General features: G+C 40.9%; 1 protein-coding gene across 2 annotated transcripts in view; it reads left to right on the top strand.

Annotated features, from left to right (window-relative positions):
- The first annotated feature begins 2,371 nt into the window (after positions 1-2,371).
- The window catches only part of Bpifc (BPI fold containing family C), a 42,349-nt gene continuing 23,838 nt past the window's right edge, over positions 2,372-20,882 (top strand). For both annotated transcript variants that reach the window (XM_074084312.1, XM_020183378.2), the window contains exons 1-6: positions 2,372-2,505; positions 8,729-8,852; positions 12,586-12,706; positions 17,476-17,604; positions 18,990-19,145; positions 19,627-19,690. In XM_074084312.1, coding sequence (XP_073940413.1) covers positions 8,729-8,852; positions 12,586-12,706; positions 17,476-17,604; positions 18,990-19,145; positions 19,627-19,690 — 594 coding nt within the window. In that variant the 5' untranslated portion in view covers positions 2,372-2,505. The remainder of the gene's footprint in view (positions 2,506-8,728; positions 8,853-12,585; positions 12,707-17,475; positions 17,605-18,989; positions 19,146-19,626; positions 19,691-20,882) is intronic.

The following is a 20,882-nucleotide window of genomic DNA, read 5'->3' as shown; positions in this document are numbered from 1 at the left end:
ATTCCTCCAGGAACATGTGTGTCATCAGAAACTGCCTCAAATGATTTTTCTCACTTATGGATAATAACTGGGAAATTCACACTTCCAGCAACCTCTCCCCTCAACTCCAGCTACTCACCCAGCGCCACCATCTCAGCGTCTAGTACCACTGCGTCCACCATCACACCACTCCAGACACACTGCCCTGCCTTTGCTGTTGCCTTCACTTGTTCCCTTCAGTGCTCTCCTGCCTGCCTGCCTTCTAATAGTTAGATCTCAACTCACGTATCACTTCCTCAGAGAAGTCTGCCTGGACCATCCTAACACAGTAAGCCCACCTCCCCCAGCTGCATCATTCTACCAATTACAAGGCCATTCCACAAACTACATTCCCTTATTTCCTTCATAAGATATTAGCTTTCCATCACTATAATGAAATACCTGAGATAATTCACTTAAAAAGAGAAAAGGTTTATTTTGACTCACAGTTTTAGAAGTTCCAATTCATGATAGGTTGGCTTTGTTGCTTTGGGTCTGTGACAAGGTGGCACAGGCGTGTGTGGGGGAACAAAATTGCTCGGCTTATGGCCAGGAAGCAAAAGATAGAAAAAGGAAGAGACCAGAGTCCCACGGTTCCCTTCAAGAGCACTCCCCCACTGACCTTAGGACTATCCATTAAGACTATCCACTAGACCCCACCTCTCAAAGGTTCTACCACACCCCAGTGGTGCCACACTGGGGACCAAGCCTTTAACACAACCTATGGGGGACATTCAGCATTCAATGTATACAATAGTACATGTTACAATCTATACATTTTTGTTTGTTTTGTTTACTTGGTCACTCTGTGTTCATCTGCCAGAACATAAATTCCATGTGGACAGAGATTCTTTCTGTCTTTTTTGCTAGAGAGGACTTTGCACATAGTAGGCCTTCAATAAATATTTGCTGATTGAATGAATTGATTAATCTATGATGACTGTCTTCAGGCTCATGTCACCATTAATACAAATAAAATTAACACAAATCATATACAAATCAACTTTTCCAGCACTTCATAATTTTAACTTTAAATTTCATAATTTTAATAGCACATTCTCACATTCTCAATGTTTCTCTTTATCAGAGCCTATCAAGATACATGCTATTTTTTTGATGGTACTGAGGCTTGAACTCGGGGCCTCACTCTTGCTAGGCAGTAGCTCTATCACTTGAGCCACTCTGCCAACCCAAGATGGATACTATTTTTATCCCTATTTTATCCTTGAGAAAACTCAAGAAACAGGTAACCATAACTCAATGTACTTTAAATGAGAAACTTCAAACTCTGTCAGAAGTACAGACAATGCCAAGTGAATGTGTCCACTGTTCTTATCAGAGGTACTAAATTTCCTGATTTTCCCAAAATTGTTCTGACTTTAGTACTGAAGAGCATGCATCCTGGGAAAACTAGGGCAGTTAGTCACACTATCCCACCAAGAAATAGTAGATGAGACATAAGACACTTCATGCAATCAGATCCCTGGACATCTAACATGCATGGACTATCTGGGTGCAATGGAGCATGCCTGTAATCCAACATTCAGGAGATAGAGGCCAACCTGGGCTATAAAATGAGACCCTTTTGAGAGAAAGAAAAGAAGGAAGTAAGGGAGGGAGAGAGGAAGGAAAAAAGAAAAAAGGAAAGGCATTGACCAAAACATGAGGATTGGGGTGGAGATGGTATTTTAAAATCTAAAGATGCCAAGTAGCATAATAGTTGATAAATTCATACAACTTATATCAAAGAAATGCTGGGACATAAAGTCATTAATTGCATTCTGAAAAGGAGCAGACATTTAGACATGCTTTCTGTGTTCCTACCCTGAAGAACAAAGATGCCACTTAAGTTGGCCTGGTTGTCAAGCCACATGCATTCACACTGAATCTGATGTCCACCAAAAGTCCAAAAGGTACTCCATGCAGTAGTAAAGTCATATGCCACAAGCACCCTGACCTGAGGAAATGGTAAGACAATTCCTCTTCTTACAAGTCAACATTTTTTGTAGTTCTGGGGATCAAACCCAGAGCCTTACACATACTAGGCAAGTGCTCTACCACTGAGCTACATCACCAGCCAATTCAATGAAATTTAACACCCTTTTCAACACACTGAAAGCCTTGATTTACTCATTTTGATAAAGCAGTTGAAACAGTTTCACAAGTGTGGTGTGTGTGTGTGTGTGTGTGTGTGCACGCGCATGTGCACACGTGTCGTAAGGAAGTAATTATTGCATAGGTGGTACTGTCTTTTCATCTGGGTAGAGACTGTAGTATTCATTCATGCTATTGGGTAATTGTAGTGAAGCAATTATGTATCACATTTTGAAAGAGTCATCTAAAAAAAATTCACCACTGAAATGACTCATACTTAATTATCTTGGCGTTTTGGCAGTTCGGTTAAAGGCGCAAGTGGAGAATACATCAGCTTCAAAGCCAGAGGGACTCAAAGGTGCTCCTCAACTTTGGACAGTTCCTGTACTTGAGGTAAGAATCACGAACAATCTTCAGGTTTCTAGCACATGAGTTCACAACAGGGATCTCTCACTGGAGGTATCCTGGATCTGGCAGGACATTGTCACATATTCTGAGTTACTACTTTCTGCTTGAGCGTTTCCTGTGTATTATTTACCTCTGTCATTTATGCTTGCCTAGTGCTTCCTAGGGAAGAGATTTCGTGAACTGAACAGCCCTAAGAAGAAAGGTCAGTTGGGATTGCATATTTAATTTTGCACCATAAAGCCATGTTAAGAGAGTTGATCACTAGTCTGGACTTATTTTGGCCTTTCCATCACTACAATACAATACCTGAGATAGTTAACTTATAAATAGAAAAGATTTAGAGAGGAACCCAGCAAGTGGCAGAAAATTCTGTCTTGTGTCTCAGTCAGTATGGTTAGGACTAAAGAGCTAGCATGATCTCTGTGCTTCGGAGCCTGGTATGAAACCACATCAATGACCTAGATCCTGCCAGAGCAAAACTACCAACAACTTGCCTTAATTGTTGAACTTGTCAGGGTTGAACTTGGTGTTTGGAATGAAAGCCTTGGCAGGAATTTTCAAGGTCTTTTGTCACTGGAGATCTTGCTATAAGATCAGATAGAAGAGCTGAATCTCTTGAAATGTTTCCCAATTCTGTCAATCTTCCACACCTGTTGATTCATATTTCTATATGTAGTCATTTTGTCTTAACCAATATGTTGTAATATCTTTATAGTTGTAGACGTCTTTAAACCTGTTGAACTCAATTTTTCAACATGTGCCTCTGTTTTGAAGGCTGCGTTTGACTCACTCATCACTCCCTAAATCAGTGTTTCCAAAGAACTTGCCAATGGGCAGTAGTTGTAGCTAAGCTGTGAGTCTCGGGAATTTTCTAAATTGTACTGGTGTTTTCTTACTCTTAGTGTTTGGGATGGACCAGTCAGGGACCATTTGATTTAGGAGTGTTATTCTGTCTCTATGTTGGCAAGGAAATATAATAACTACTGATTGAATCTTGGAAAGAAGCAATTCCACAGAAGCAAGAAAATAGGTAACTTGAAGGAGGCTTTAAGTCATCTCAGATCCTTTCTTTTAATAGGCAACTCACCCTGCCCTTACTTGTCAGCCAAATTACTTAACCTTTTAAGAGTCATCACCTTGCTTGACAAGGTTCCTATCCTTCCCTGCCCATAAATGATCATCCTAACCAAACAATTCAACTGAAAGTTAGCTACAGTCCATCCCTTTCTATCCCAGTAATTTCATTCACTCATAAAATGTCTAGAGGAAAACCTTGTTTTCCTATCTACAATTTCAGGTTCCTGGATCTCCATCAACATATACCACTTCAGAAACTTCCTTTGCCCAAGAAGGGAGAACAGATTTTTACCGCTTAAAGGGGATTTAAAACTCCATTTATGCCCTCCAAAATACAAAGGATGCTTGAAAACTTCCAGATATTTATTAAATTGTTGCATATTGAAGATGGCATCAAGAAACTCCTACTTAAAAGTCCCTGATGAAAGTGAAAAACCTAGCATTTATCAAGCCATTCAAAGAAAACAACTCATAAACTTAGAATTAGAAGCCAGAAGAACAAGATTTGACTTCAGGTGTCTGTGGGATCTTGGATGAGTCAGTCAGACTTTATAAGTCTCCATGTCCATGTGTCTAAAATGGGGGTGAGAGAATAATATCTATGTTGCAAGTTGTGTAAATGGTAAAAAAAACACACAAATTTATTATTTTCTGTGTTATTCCATTAGTGACTAATATCTCTGGATCAGTTTATTGTGCTTTTCTACTGAGGATATGGAAATACATATGTGTATGTATTTGTTACATATATATGTATGTATGTATGTATATATTTCACAAGTATCTCATGTATGTATTTCACATATATATGTACAGATATATATGAATGATGGCTTGATTTTTCTTAGTTAACCGGAATCTTATAAATCAGTCAGTAAATATTTATTCATTCCTCTTCCTTAATTTTCATATTGTCTAGTGGGTACAGATTTATTGGTCAAACTTTATTACCATTGCTTTCCACTGCTATGGAAATGTTATACTCTTAGAAAAAATCCCTCTGATGCTTACCTTGGCATGGCACTTACACTTACAATTCTGCCTCTAGTGACCACATATCGGTGTGACCTCACCACGTGTTACAGTGTGGAAGTTAAATAACCACTCATCTGAGCCCAAGAACACTACCCCTGCTCCCATAGTCTCATCCATCTGGGCCCCTTGACCACTCCCCAGGACAACTAAACAATCATGGAAGGCCTAGCACAGCAGGAAGTGACTGAACCTGCTTCCACTCTCAGCAAAGGATATTGTAATATCACCCTGTCTCTCAAGACATGGAGGCCTTCGTCCACACTCCTCACATTTTCTCCAACACTCAGATCACTCATTGCTTGCCCAGAGACCCTGTCTCATACGGAGTCCCTTCCCACTGACTCTCACTCCCATTCCTCTGTGTTTCCCTTAGTGTTGTCTGTACCCTGACCATTCTCGGCCCTTCTCCTCACCCCTGCCTCCAGCACTGCTACCCAGGCCCCTTCTGTAGATTACTCTGTTGACCCCAAAACAATTCTGCAGGGCTGAAACATCACACTAGATGCACAAGGCCATACCAGTGTAAAACACTGAAATGCCTCAGCATCTGATAGTAAAGAGCCACAACTCTATGCCCTCTTATCCCCTGACCCAGTGCCCCAACCACTCTGACCACTTCTCTAAGACTTCCCCACCCCCCACCCCTGCCATGGTCCAGCTCCCAACTTCCTGGGCCCTGCTACAGGACTGCAGCCAACAGCTGTTCTTACGGGTACCTACGGTTTACTAGTGTGGAAATGGTGTGTTAATCATCTTTGTACCTTATTAATTCATTAATTCACTCCACCAACGCTTATCAGTCAACACTGTGTCCCCAATCAAGAGTCTTCAAACTAAACAAAGTCTCTGCCCTCATTTACTTGCATTCTGGTAGGGGATGCAAACAATATGCAAAAAAAATAACATACACACAGATAAATATAAATTTTGATCAAGGGTTCAAGGAAATGAGATTAGCTCAGGGAAGTCAGAAATGGCTCAAGAAAGGATATTATGCTTTAAGTTGACCTATCAGAATATACCAGGTTTCTGCTGTCTGGAAAGAAGGGAACAGCATAGTTACACAGCATGTATTTAGGGACCAGGAGCTCAATTTGGCTGGATGGTAGATACACGGAGGAAGATCCTGGGAGGCCAGGTGAGAGATGCAAGAAAGTTGACTAAGCGAGCCTTCTTAGACCTATAGACAGACTTACGTACAGACAGGCCAAGACCAAAATTCTAACCCTCGTGGCCCACCAGTAAAATACCCACATGAGCATTCACTAATCTGATCACAGGCCCAGAATATAAGTTGGGTCCTTGAGCTAGCATTGAACAAAATGCTAGCTCAAGGAATAAATGGGGTAGCCTTCAATGCACCAAACCAATATACTGGTGTGATGTTTTCCTGAAATGTTTTCACTGACCCCATTTTCTGCCAACAGGCTGTCATCTTTCCAGAAGGGTACCTTTTCCCATTTTACCCAAAGCCCCAAGAAAGTTTGCCTGACACTTTGTTCCCTAGCCATTGTCTGTCCTTTCCAAGAAAATTCTCTAGAACATTCATTTGTCTATATCATTCCATTCCCACCTCCATGGCCTCACCTTTAAGCCCACAACCCCCCCTAATAAAACTCATCACCTACTTTAGCCAGGTTTCCCACCCCTCACCTTCTCAAAATGATCTCTTTTCCTTCACATAGGATGTTCCTAAATCCTAGTCTCTCTTCTAACCCATCCATACCTGACCACCTAGCCACACCCCTCCCTCTGTCCAAACACTCTCAAACTTCCTTGTCCTTGACTTCCTCCACAAGGTCGTCTTCCTTGATTTGCTTCTTTGTGAGTTAACTTAGTGGAATTTGTCACTGGTGGGTCTTTGTCATGTGAGACTACTGCAGTGATAGCTCACCCAGACTGTAAACTTCCAACACCAGGAAAAAGGTCGATGAAGGTATTACTCACTTGGCTTTCATTATGAGAAATCTATATCACTGTTGTTATTGGCACCTGTGATTCATCCAACAAGAAAATGGGATGGCATTAATTTGAGAGATGGCATTGATTCAACAGGCATATAATGATTACTTATATATCCCAAGCATGGATGATATAACAGTGAATACATGTGGTCCCTCTCCTTGGAGAGGATGTTTATTTAAGTAAGATTTTTTGGGCTGGTGAGTGGCTCAAGGGGTTAGAGCACCTACCTGGCAAGCATGAGACCCTGAATTTCTGACAGACCCAGTGCCACCAGAAAAATAAAATAAGTAAGAAATTTTCATGTGTTTACCATGAGTCAGGCATTGTACTAGACTCTGGAGTTAGAGAAGCAAAACATACCCCCTATGATGAAGAGACCCTCAGTAAAAAGACAATTGCAGTACAGGACAATACATCCATAGGCCAAGGACTGCCCTGAGTTCAGTAGAAATGCATAGGGCACACATGACCCAATTCACAGCCTCATGAAGGAGGTGATAATTCAGTCATCCAATCATTCAGTATTCACCCATTCGGTATTTACTCATTCATTGACAGTCACTGTTCAAAATGCTGGAAGATTGAAATCCTTCCTTGTGAAGCCTAAAAATTATAGTAGGGGAAAATGAACAATAAACAAATTAGTAACTATATATGGTACTAAATGATAAGTGCTTTGGAGAAAAATAACTCCAGAGGTGGGGCACAGGAACTATCAGGGTCATGGGGAAGGGCCTTTGTTCTGTATACAGTGGTTAGGAAGGGTTTTCTGAAGTGACACTTGAGGATATTGCTGAAGAAAGTGAAAGACCTGGCCATATGCTTCTCTGAGAAAGACTGGACCAAGCAGAGGGAACAAGTAAAAAGGAGAGACAGGCTTCTTAGAGTGTTGAAGAAAGACCAAGTCCATGGGCAAGGCTGGAGCAAGATTCTCCAGGTGAGTGTGGTCTACCACACTGGAGGTCACTGGGGAAGCAAAGGTGCAGAGTGGGGAGGGTTTTGCTGCCAATGGAAGGCTTTGGCTCTTGCACTGTGTGAGACAGGGAAACTCTGTAGGGCTTTACCAGAGAGGGCAGAGCAGTGTAGCAGGATCTAATGTTTCTTTTAAAAGCTCACACTACTGTGGTATGGAAAATGGCCAGAAAGGACAAAGGGAGACCAGTAAGGAGACTGTCACAAACATCCATGTGAGGTGACATTGACTTGAAGGGGGTTGGTGGGAGGTCATGAGACCTGCCTGCAAGCAGACAGCATCACGTGTCAAATGCTCCAATGAACAAACGCTCTGTGCAAATAGGTGTGTTGGAAGCACATTGGAGAGCCTAAGGCGCCCCGTGTGAATGACTTGGTGAACGATGTCCTTACAGAGGACTTTGAAGCTAGCCCCGGAGGCTGCTCTAACCACATAGAATGTTGGTATGTGACCCAGAGTGGGTGCATGCAGGTGTGTTTATATCGGGAGGGTTTAACAAAACAAAACAAAAAAATAAAACAAACATGAGAGAACTGTCCAAGCAAGCAAGTAACTGACAGTGGCCAGCTCAGAACACCACCACCTGGAGAAGCAGAGACAGTTACTAAGAAATGTGGTGCCAACAAAGTAAGGTCTCAATTGCCAAACTAAGCTTACACCCAACCCTGTGGAAAAAGGGTTTTTAAGCAGATGGGAGATTGTCTTTTAGCCACTAAGGCCATCTGGCTAAATGACTGACTTATTTATTCTACAGTGTCAAGAATCCCCACCCCACTGCACTCAGTGTCCTTCCCAAGGTCTATCTCGATTGTTATTTACTATTACGCTATCATATTGTATTGCATTGTGTTATGATTGTGTGTGTGTGTGTGTGTGTGTGTGTGTTCACATGCACGCCTGACTTGCCTCCTAGTCTGTGGGAAACAGAGGTTTCATGTAGGCTACGTGTAGGTCATTTCTACATCTTCAGCACCTGTAACATTCTGGTGTGTTCAGGAAATGATCACTGAATGGATGTATAGTGGGTCAGTGGAGTGGTTGGATAAATGGAGTTCTGGAAATGAGCAATTAAACTGACAAAGCCTAAAATGTTTGATGGAATTGACCAATAAGGAAGACAAGAGAAATAAAGAAACCATAAATGTCAATTAATTGCAGATGCAAACAAAGAAGGTCCAAGTCTTCTGGGGATGCTTCCTCCTGTGGAATCTCCACATCTCATCCTCTCGGACCATTTACCCCGGAATCAAGGCAAGAATTACCCAGCAGGCACTGGACTATGGTGAGTTGGATGCTTTCAGAAGCCAAGCAGTAGAACCTGGGTGGTCTATGACCCAAATCAGCAGCAGCTCACAACTTAGACTATCTCATAACTGTGACAAGTGCTCCCTTATACAGAGCTGTTAAGATGGCTGGGAAGAAAATGTTGCCTAAAAAAAGTCACTCTGGTGAGAGGCATACCCAAACACAACCACAGATTCTCCCTCTCTTTCCTCCCCATCCCTCTCCCTCTCTCTATCTCTCTCTCTCTCTCTCTCTCTCTCTCTCTCTCACACACACACACACACACACACACACGCACATGCACACGAACACAATGAGCATTTGAGGATAGAGGAAAGGAATTTGAGAGTAAAAGCAACTCCTTGGGGCCTCAGAAAGTGCTCGGTTTCAAAATGAATTTGGAATCCTCTAAAATCATGTGCAAAATTTAATGTGGATGGTGATTGGCATTTTTCTTGAGAGAAGTTCCATCACAGTTGCTAGATATGCAAAGAAGTCCTGAGACACTGGAAGATTAAGAACCACTACAAACCAGGTATGGTGGTACACATGTATAATCCCAGTTACTTGGGAGGCAGAGGCAGGAAGATCTCAAGATCAAGGCCAGCTCTGGAAAAAGTAGTAGCAAGATCATGTTTCACAAACAAAAGGGCTGGGGACATGGCTCAAGTGATGGAGTACTTTCCTAGCATCTGTGAGGGCATGGATCCAATCCCCAGAACTGAAAAAAAAAAAAAAACACTGTATTAGTGTTTTATAAAACTAGGTAGAGAAAAGTGTTAGAATGTGATTTCCTTGGGCTAAATTGAATGGGGGATGGAGGAGCAGACTTCAAAATCAAAGCATATAGATTTTATTTCTTTCCATAAAATTTTTCCTAAGACTAGCTGAATATAGATTGACAGATTGACCAATTCTATTTAATTAAAGCAATCAACCAAAGCACTACTAGTCCAACCAAGAAATACCTAAATTTAACCAAGAAAATGCCTTTCTTACTATACCAGAAAAAAAAACAAATAAATGAGGAAAGAAAGAAAAAGAGGAAGGGATGGATGGGGAGAGAAGGAAAAATTGGTTTGGGGACAACTCCTTATTTTTTCCCCAATACTTCATGGGGCACAGGAATCTAAAATTGATCCACCTTGCACCGTTCTGTTAACAGTGGCATGTATATAAATACATACAGGGAATGTGTATGTCCATAAATGTGTATGCATGGGTCTGACTTATGTGCTTATATGTATAGGAAGATATATCAGGAATCGATATCTTGTGATGGTATTAAAGTGCAGATTTTCTACCCTCTGGACCAAAGATCTCAAGTCCTGTTCTTCCCCTTTTCTCAATGCGTGACCTTGGCCAAGAGGGTTTTCTCATCTGGAAAGCGGTGAGGAAAGTGGTGTCTCCTACCTCTAGAGTGACATGAGGGGCAAGTGAGATGAGCCGTGTAAACACAGCCTGGGATGTGGTTTGGGGCGGGGCTGCAGAACAGGCTTTGAAGTCAGAGTTGTTTCTTGAGCCTCCACCATGCCAGGCTCTGTGAATATTCTTTAGGGCCTCGTGCTGATTTAATTCTAACAACAACCTAATGACAAAGCTGCTGTCATATTACAGAGGTGGAGACTGAGGTTTCCCAAGTTACACACCAGAAGGGGCTCAGGCAAGATATGGACCCAAGTCTAGTTTTAGTCAGCTTTTCCTCACTGTGACGGAACACCAGAGGAGAATAATTTAAAGAAGGAAAGATGTGTTTTGGCTCAGATTTCAGAAGTTTCTGTCCACGGTCACTTGGCTCCATTGTTTCTGGGACTGGGGTGAGGCAGAACATCAAGACAGGAAACTCATGGTGAAGCAAAGCTGCTCACCTCATGGCAATTGGGAAGTAAAAGGAAGGACCTACTTCCTCCATCTGGGCCCCACCTCCTAAAGTTTCCATCACCTCCCAATAGCCCATTGAGCTAGGAATTCATCAATGGGTTAGTCCATTGATGACCTCAGAGCCCTCATGATCCCATCACTTACAAAGACCCCGCCTCTGAACGCTGCTGCTTTGGGGACCAAGTCCTCAGCATATGAACTTTTGGGGAATATTTCAGACCCAAACCATAACAGGTCTGTTCTTCTTAATCTTAAAACCTTTGCTCAGACCCACTGCTTTCTTATTCTTCCACCACCTGGTTAATGACATTCACTGACTGTGGCTAATGGGTAAGTTAGTGACCCGCACCAAGTCTCAGCTGCCTCCTATATGTAATTGGGATAATGATACCTGTGTTGTTGAGTTGCTTTGAGGATGGAAGCAGAGAACAAGTCTAGTGTGTGGATGCTACTAGTACATACAGGCACTCGAAACAAATTAACTATTATTATTTTTACCCCATCAACTATTTATGCTCCCACATTTTTCCAGAGAAAAGATTTGGTGTGTCGATCAGTAATTGTACCTGCAAGACATTTATTAAAGATAACAATAATAGTAGTCACCCATGGGGTTGTTGTGGGAAATGAACACATTAATATATATGCCCTCATGTATATGAGAGCTGGACCTGGTGATAGAAAATACCCAGAAAATATCAGCTATTGTTATTTTACATGTGTGAGCAGACCTCTCCACAGTTACTATTGCACTCATGTCTCAGGAGCAAAGTAAGGGACAGAGAGGTGACACAGCTTGCTAATTCACACAAGCTAGTAACAATGTTGGGAGTCAAACATGGACTTTCTGAGAGTTCCTTCCATTCTTTTCTTCATTTCTTTTCTGCCCCCATATTTCAATAGTAGTCATTTTAGATGCTAACATCTGTTCTTCATCTTCGACGAGGATAAAATAACTGGGAATGAACTTAAACTGAAAAGTAAGGGATAAAGGCAAAATTTTCTCCTTGAAGTTAAAATTAAAAGACTTAACTATGGAAACTTCTATTTTTTAAGCTTTTTAATGTGGAAGAGTGCTCTCCCTCCACCCCCATGAGCTCAGGCAAATATGTTCTGGGTGCTTCCACACAAAGAAGTTAATGAGTTATTCTGGGAGGAAACAAAAGTAATGATTACCAATCATTTTTATGTCTTGAGACCCTTTGTCAATCTGGTGAAAATGTGAATCCTTTCCTCTAAGAATGAGACATATAGGCACACACAATTCACACAGTTTTTGACTAAATTTTCAGATGGTTCAAAATTCCCTATAGCCCATGGACCTCAGGCAAATTTTTAGAAAAAATACTTGAGTTTAAAGAATCTGGAAAGAAAGAAGAATGCAGAGCAACTTTTTGTTGCAACCATAGCACACAGATTCTGAAGCCAAGTTGTTCAGATTTTACTAATAGTCCCTTCCACACGCACATACCTCAATCTTAGCTTACAGTTTGGACCAGAATTGACCTCCCTGTGCTGAGTTTCTTCACCTGTAAAATGTCTGTGACAATGACAGCAGCATCCTCTAAGGAGTAGTGTGCACTTTTCCCATCACATTGTCCTGGGATCAAACTCCTTAGCCCTGGCTGCATAATAAGAATTTCTCTGTGATCTTGGCCAAGTTCCTTAACCTCTTGGAAGACCAGTGTTTCCATGCAGAAAGCAGAAACAAATAATACCTGCTTTGTAGGGATGCGGTTTTCTTGTCTAAGAGCAGGTCTTACTCAATAAGTTGCATTGTCAGGATTAATTATATTACCTCATTATCATCTTTATTATTATCAATAAACACATTCTTGTTTTCTTCACAGGTGTTCAAGTTGGAATGAAGATGATTGAGCAAATGGTAAAGGAAAAGAACATCCCAGATATAAAAGGTTCTGAGTCACTAGAATTTCTAAAAATTGATTATGTGAACTACAATTTTTCAAAGTAAGTAAAAGAAAAGAACATTTTTGTTTTGCATATAAGAAGTGCAAAAGAAACAATGGAGGAATCCTGTGGAAATCTCATTATTTTAATCAAAATACACCTTCTTTTTCTGCTCCACTATCCTTAGCTCTGACATCTATTCTCAAGTTTGCCTCATAGCCCAATATGGCTATTGCAGTTCCATCCATCAAATCCATATTTCATGCAACTGAATCAGGAAGAGGCAAGGGTAAAGGGCTCTTATAAGCTGAGTCAGTCTTTTTGTTTGCATTTTTTGTCTGAAGCTGTACCCTAATAATATTCTGTCTGTACAACAATGGACAGGACTTAGTCATATAGCTACACTTGCTAGCAAGGAAAATTGGTTTTCAACAAGATAATTTTGTCATCACAAAGTTTTGGCAGTACTGAAGTTTGAACTCGGGGCCTTGTACTTGCTAAGCAGGCCCTCTCCCACTTAAGTCACACCCCCAGTCAAAATCAGGGATCTTTAGGGAAGAAGGGGAAATGAATGTTCAGACAGCAACTGGCAATCTCCACCATGGTTGCCAACAAAAGCCAGAAAGGCAGCAATCTTGAGCTCAACCTTAAAGTAGATGGGAAAGTCAAGCTTTATAAGGAGTACTGTGTGACTGACCCAAATTTTCCCCAACACCTTTTCAATCCAATACAAATGCCCTGTGACTTTAACCCTTCGGAGTAATAATTCCCCTGCCATAAATGATAACCTTTTATAAAATCAACAGGTTTCTTTGTGGGAGAAGGAGAAATGATGATATCGATAAAGATCCTAATGAATACCTAGTCTGTACAAAGTTAGCTACTCAAGTACTTATTGAGCACCTACTGCATATCAGGTTTTGATTTTGGCATAGAGGACAGTGTAGTGAACAATATAGATATATCTCTTTCCCTTAATGTCCAACGGGAGAGATGGACATTAATTATATTTGTAAAACTAATTAATTAATTACAATGATACTGCAGGAAGATACACGGAGCATTATAGAAGGACTGGCAAAGATGAAAAACAGATATTCTTGTACAATGTTGGCTGGAGTGCCAACACTATATCAATGTTGGATTTATTAATTAATATAATAATTTTATATCTGTCCTATCCAACCTTCAACACTAATCACATATGGCTCTAAGCACTTGAAATGTGACTTGTGGAACTAAACAGTGCATTTTTATTTATTTCATTTAATTAATTTTAATTTTAAAATGTCAACACTTGATTCAACTGAATCAACTTTTAAGTGAAACACTGAAAAACTTTTAAGTGTGTTTGGAATAATTTGAGTATGTGTATTTACTTTTTGCAACTGAAATTTTTATCAAATCTAAATACAGATCAAGTGTTTCTGATAAAATCCAAAGTCTGAATTGAGGTATATCATGAGTATACAATAAACACATACCAGATTTTGAAGACTTATTTTGGGATAAAAGAAAGTCAGATTGCTCATTAATTCTTATACTACTACATCTTGATGTTACAAGAAAATATTTTGTATGTTTTAATTTAATTAACACCAGTAATTATACACATTTATGGAGAACAGCATGACATTTCAATAATGTATACAATGTGTAATGATTAGATCCTTAACTGGCATATCTGTCTCCTCAGGCATTTGTCACTTCTTTGTCTTAGAAACATTCAAACTCCTCTCTACTATTTTGAATACCTGTGAATTGTTATCAACTATAGGTATCCTACATAAAACAGATCAAAGGCTTAAACAGAAGATGTAAAACTGAAACTACTAAAAGAAAATAGAGGACAAATGCTTTGGGACATCGGCCAGGGCAAATCATCTTGGATGTAACCCAACAGCACAGGTGACAAGCAAAAATTAGCAAATGGAATTAGATCAAACTAAAAAGCTTCTGTACAGCAAAGGAAACAATCAACAGAGCAAAGAGTCAGTCTATTGAATGGGTGAAAATATTTGTAGACCGTTCATCTGACAAAAAATTAATATCCAGAATGCATAAGGAACTCAAACAACTCAACCACAAAGCACAGATAATCCAATCTTTAAATGGGCAAATGACTTCTTGAGACAGTTCTCAAAAGAAGATATACAAGAGACCAACAAATACTTGAAAAAAATCCAATATTGCTAATCATCAGGATAACGTAAATCAAATCAGTGTGGCATCATCTCACCTCAGTTGGAATAGTTGCCACAAAAAAACAGCAAATAGAGTGAAGGTGGAGTAAGTGGAATTCTCATACACTGTTGGTCAAATGTAAATTAGTATAGCCATTATGAAAAACAGCATGGAGTTTCCTCAAAAAAAATTCGAACTAGAACTGCCATATGATCCAGCCATCCCACCACTGAGTATATGTCCAAGGGAAATTAAATCAGTATGTTGAGGTGACATCTGCTGTCACACAGTTACTGCAGCACCATTTACAATACCCAAGATATGGAATCAACGTAGGTGTCCATTGATGGGTGAGTGGATAAAGAAAATATGGTGTAGCTGTACAATGATTATTCTTTATTCACCATAAAGAAGAATGAAATTCTGTCATTTGCAGCAACATAGATGGAGCTAAGGGCCACTATGTTAAGTGAAAAAAGTCAGGCACAGAAAGACAAAAATACCACATGTTCTCACCTGTATGTGGATCTGCCCAGGTGCCAGAGACTCACGGTTATAATCCTAGCTACTCAGAAGACAGAGAGATCAGGAGCATGGAAGTTCAAAGCCAGCCCAGGCAAATAGTTTGCAAGACCCTACCTCAAAAATACCCAACACAAAAAGGGCTGGTGGAGTGGCTCAAGTAGTAGAGACCCTGTCTAGCAAGTGTGAGGCACTGAATTCACACACAGTTTCAACCCCTGCCAAAAAAAGAAGTTGATCTCATAGAATAGTAGTTACAGAAGCTAGAGAGCTTCGAGGGCAATGGAAATAGACTGGTTCACAGGTATGGGGGGTGGTAAATACCTGTTCACAAGTAGTAGGCATGAGGATATGAGCTGTGACATTATTTATAATGCAGAAATAGTGGAAACGACCTTAATGTTTATCAACAAGAGAAATGATTTTTCTATTTTTTTTTTGGTGGTAGTGGGGTTTGTACTCAGGGCCTCACGCTTGCTGGGCAGGCATTCTACCACTTGAGTCATTCTTCCAGCCCAAAAGAATAATTTTTATTGGTACAGCCTGATTAGAATAGTCTGCAGCAGTTATAAAGAGTTGATGAAGCCTATATGTATTAAAATGAGCATATTTCCAAGGTATGTTACATGAATGTCTGCCATTCTCTTCCCACAATGGGACTCAGGACGTATGATAGAAAATAAGAAGGAAAAAGGTACATAGAAAGGAAAATACAAATAATCATTTATCAGCTATCAAATTTTTGTTTTAAATTGTTTCCCTATCTCAGTTTATAACAATGCCCTTCTCCCATGGAATTATACACAGATAAACTCATTTTGTCTTCCCACCCTACCTGTGAATAGCCTTTCTTTTGAGCGATTGACCAAAAGAGGTTAAGTGCTTTGCTCAAGGTTATACAGCTAGGACAAAACTTGGCTGTAAGTCGAGTGCTCTTTGCACAATGCATGAAGCGGTACAGCCTAGTGGTTAAGACCAGTCTGAAGTCAGATTGTGGAGGGGTCTAGATCTAGTTCCACTACTGACATATGATTTCAGATACTTTCTTATCGTCTCATCTCCGAACTGGAGATTGCAAAAATGACAAGTTCCTCCTAGGACCATGGTGAGGATTAAAACAAGCTATTACACATAAAGTGCTTACCACATCTGCCAATAGCAGTTGCTCAATAGATGTTCATAATAATTTGTCATCATGCATGTGACCATCTGCCTACACAGATTACAAGCAACCCACTGCCTCACAAGTACCTACAGTTATCTGTTCAACAGCCCAGGGGATCCTAGAGGTAGCCAACTCTCTCAAATCAGCTTCTCAGCTAAAAGAGGTGCTGGCACCTTCCGTACTGTCTGCTGTGTATCATTTTCCCCATCAAAAGAATTCCTGTCTTGTAAAACCATTTTTCCCCATCAAAACAATTCCAGTCTTATAAATTGTAGAGAAAGGACATGTTCCCCTCGTAAACAACATAGACTCATGTATTTATTCATGTCTCTGGTGACTCATCAACAATGTATTGAGTGCTTATTCTGTGTCAAGCCACATAGGAACACCCTGAAACAGGAGGATAAAGGCACATTTTGGTCATCTCAATGACTGGTGGGAAAGGACACTATTTGTACATGTACCAAATGTCCTGCGATGAATACCACAGTCTCCTACAAAAGTAACTGCTCCATCCAAAATATCAGTATCACTCTCTGAGAAATACTGGAATTGCTAAAGGAAAAAAATTAATGATGGCAACATTGCACCTGGCTTGTCTTTGAAGAAACTAAAGAAGTAGGGTACTTGATTATTTTTAAATTTAATACTTTTTTTTTTTTTTTGGTGATTCTGGGGTTTGAACTCAAGGCCTCATGTTTACTAGGCAAGTGCTTACCACTTGAGAATTTAATTCTGACCTTGCTCATTTCTCCCTTCAACTAGACTGCAGGGGCTTCCTGCTGAGTTTAAGGAGAATCAGGAGGCAGTGCAGAGACCACACTGCAGATGGGAGTATCCATCCTCTGCAGGAATTCAGGATTGCCCTGCAGAGAGTTCTACCATTGGGTTTCCAATTTTGCTTCACTTAGACATATGCAGAAGAGTTGCCCTAATGCTCTTGTTTCTTGTTTTACAGCATAAAAGTCAATGATTTGTCATTTCCGAATACTTCATTAGCCTTTGTGGCTGGCGAGGGAATCAAAGCCTTGACCAACCATGGCACTGTCAACATCAGCACCCACTGGGAAATCGGATCTCCACTTTTGTGAGTATTCTACTGAATGTTTCTTGCTACTCTGGGGTGAAATGGAGCAAAAAATGGAACAGTGTATAAGTTAATCACTGTTTTCATTGTCAGAGCCAGGTGCTAGTGGCTCACACCTGTAATCCTAGCTACTCCAGAGGCAGAGATCAGGAGGACCATAGTTCAAAGCCAGCCTGGGCAAATAGTTCACGAGACCCTATCTCGAAAATACCTATCACAAAAAGGGTTGGTGGAGTGGCTCAAGGTGAAGGCCCTGAGTTCAAGCCCCAGTACCACCAAAAAAAAAACAAAAAAATCACCACTGTTTTCATTGTCAGACTTCTTTCTTTCAGTATTAATAATCATTTTCAAGAGCATGTTTCCAGGTGAGATTCAAATCAGGATATCCCTGCATCTCTCTGTTAACAGTAGAGCAACTGGTCAAATGTCACTTAAGACTTCCTAGAATTAGAGGTCCCTGACTGTGGGAGAAACAGTCATGTGCTCAACATTTCAGGTCCACCAACACATCACTGAATGAACTTGATTGAGCCAGCTGTCAAATGCACTTCCCATCAACAGGAACAACTGATGGGAGATGGAGCTTCCTACCTCACATGGAGGTTGGAAGATGGCAGTCAGCTTGAGCCCACTCTCCCTTAAATAGAAGGAAGGGGTCAAAATCAAGATATGCCTACAAACCACTTGCTTTGTGCAAGTCACTGTCTTAAGTGTAATGGTTAGCTATGCCTTGATTGTTGCCCCAATCAAGATAACACATGCATTCATTCACTGGGTCATTCTACAACCATTTAGTGAGTACCTACTGTATACCATGTTTCCAATCAAAAGAATTCCAGTCTTGTAAATTATAGAGAAAGGACATGTTTCTCACAATCAACATAAATTCATGTATTTAGTCATTTCTTTGATGACTTGTCAACCATGTTTTGAGTACTTATTCTGTGTCATGCCACCTGTTAAGCCCTGGGGACATGGAGATGAATAACATGCAACCCACTACCTAAAGGCGTTTACAGACTCTAAGTACCCCTTCCCCATCTATGCTCCTACAAAATAAGGTGTTGTCAACTTTGCCCTCTCTCCAAACACTGTATATCAATGGTGCTCAACACATGCTCAACCACTACCAGAACCAGAGCACTCAAGAAAAATAAATACAACATCCCAAACCTGTGCATTATTATATCCACTATTCATTTGTTCAGTAAATATTCCTTCAGTATCTACTCTGCTCCTACCTCTTGTAGGTGCCATGAATCCAGAGGCGAGCATGACAGGAGCCTTACTCTCCAGGAGCTTAGAGTCTCTGGTTGGTGACATCAACAAGATCCATTCTCATGCTTGACTTGACCTGAGTAACCTTATCCTTTTTCTCTGCACAGCCAAGATGTAGGAGAAGCTGATCTGGTTCTCTCTGGAGTTTACTTTACTGGCATCATTCTCCTGACCCGAAATGACTTTGGTCACCCAGCCCTTAAGCTCCAAGACTGCCATGCCCAAGTGAGCCATGCCCACGTCTCATTTTCTGGAGGACTCAGGTGAGTGAGAGCACCATAGTGGTGCTGGCTAGTCTGGGGCTGGATTCTTTTTTTTTTTTTTGGCAGTACTGGGGGTTGAACTCAGGGCCTTGTGCTTGCAAGGCAGGTGGTAGCAAGCCCTTGAGCCACTACCCATCCCTTTTTGCATTGGTTATTTTTCAGATAGGGTCTCTTTTTATGTCCAAGCTAGCCTGGACTCTGATCCACCTATTTTTGCTTCCCCAGGTAGCTAGGATGGCAGGTGTGCATCACCGTGCCCAGTCATTGATTGAGACGGGGGGGGGGGTTCTTACTGATTTTTTGTCGAGGCTGGCCTTGAACCAAGAGCCTGCTGATCTCTGCCTCCCAAACAGCTAGAATTATAGGCACGAGCCACTGCTCCTGGCCTGGGACTAAATTCTTGATCTGCACCCAGAAGTTTAACACTGGCAGATTGTGGTCTTTAAGTAAGCTCTTTTTTTTTTTCTTTTGTTTTTCTTAGTGTCCTATATAACTCCTTTGCTGAGCCCATGGAGAAACCCATTTTAAGGAACATAAATGAAATGGTAAGTCATAAGAGGTTAGACAGCCTAATAAAACAGTATCAGCAGCAGGTCTACCATCATGTATTCCTAATCAGCAAAATTTGATTAAGCACCTACTGTATGCTAGGCACCATCCAATGCTTTCATGCACAGTATTCTTTTTCTACTTAATAACAATGTCTCAAGTGCGTACTACATGCCAACATTGTGGCAGGTGCTGAGGATACAGAGATGCATAAAACTACATTCCTCCCCACCACCGCCGCTCAAGGTTCTCACCATAAGAGCAGCAAGCAACCAACAAGAATTGATTTCTTATGTACCTATTGTATGCCCAGCACTGGACTGGAGTGTGTTGGGAACAGGAGAAACAACCTTGTCTATGTAGAAAACCCAAACTCAGGCTTGTGAAACAATAACTGAATAAGATCTTGAATGTAATACATTACATGATGATTATATTGAACTGCAGGGATTCAGAGAAATGGAAACTTTAAAGCAATAGAGACTGGAAGTGTCCTGGGAGATATATTCTAGAGGATGCAGAACTTAATCTGGGCCTTGAAGCATGGGTGAGGATTGGATAAATAAAGAATGGAGGACAAGCCAACACATTTCCAAGAACTGCATTAAGAATAAATTAAGAAGAGTGTGCTGAGATACCTTCCAAGGCCATCTGTATGTTTATTCTAGAAGTCAGCATTTGAAGAAGGGAAAGATGGAGTTGGCCTTGAACTCTCTTTTCATTCCTGACCATACCTTCCCTAACCCTTTCTTCATATTTTGGGGAGACAAGGATAGGCACGGAGAGAAGAGGAAAAGAAGGGCAAGGATGGGGTCTGGCTCTCTCATCTCCCCAGTGCTCACATCTGTGCTTGGTAAACAGTAGGTGCTTAGAAAAAGTCAGTGAAGAAATCGGCACTCTAAAACATGAAGCCGCTTGCCCAAGGAGACTGCAGAGCTGGTCAGGGGATTCAAGCTTCATAGGCTTTCTCCATCCCTCTCTGACAGCTGCTGATTTCCAGTGAGTGTGCACCTTGAAGAGTGACTGGGAAATCGTGCTGTCACCTTCACACTTGATCATTCCTCTGTTAACAAATGGAGTATGGTCTTTTGACCTCAGACAGGAGGTCAATGAAGAATGAATTATGTCACAGCAGCCAACCATTGAGTTTTCCTAGAGTTCATACATGGCTTAGAGTTAATAGATGCT

This window comes from Castor canadensis, chromosome 8, assembly GCF_047511655.1.
Source record: "Castor canadensis chromosome 8, mCasCan1.hap1v2, whole genome shotgun sequence".
NCBI classification, from domain to species: Eukaryota; Metazoa; Chordata; class Mammalia; order Rodentia; family Castoridae; genus Castor; species Castor canadensis.
The sequence above is the reverse complement of the archived record's forward strand: the minus strand, read 5'-3'. Positions and strand labels throughout refer to the sequence as shown.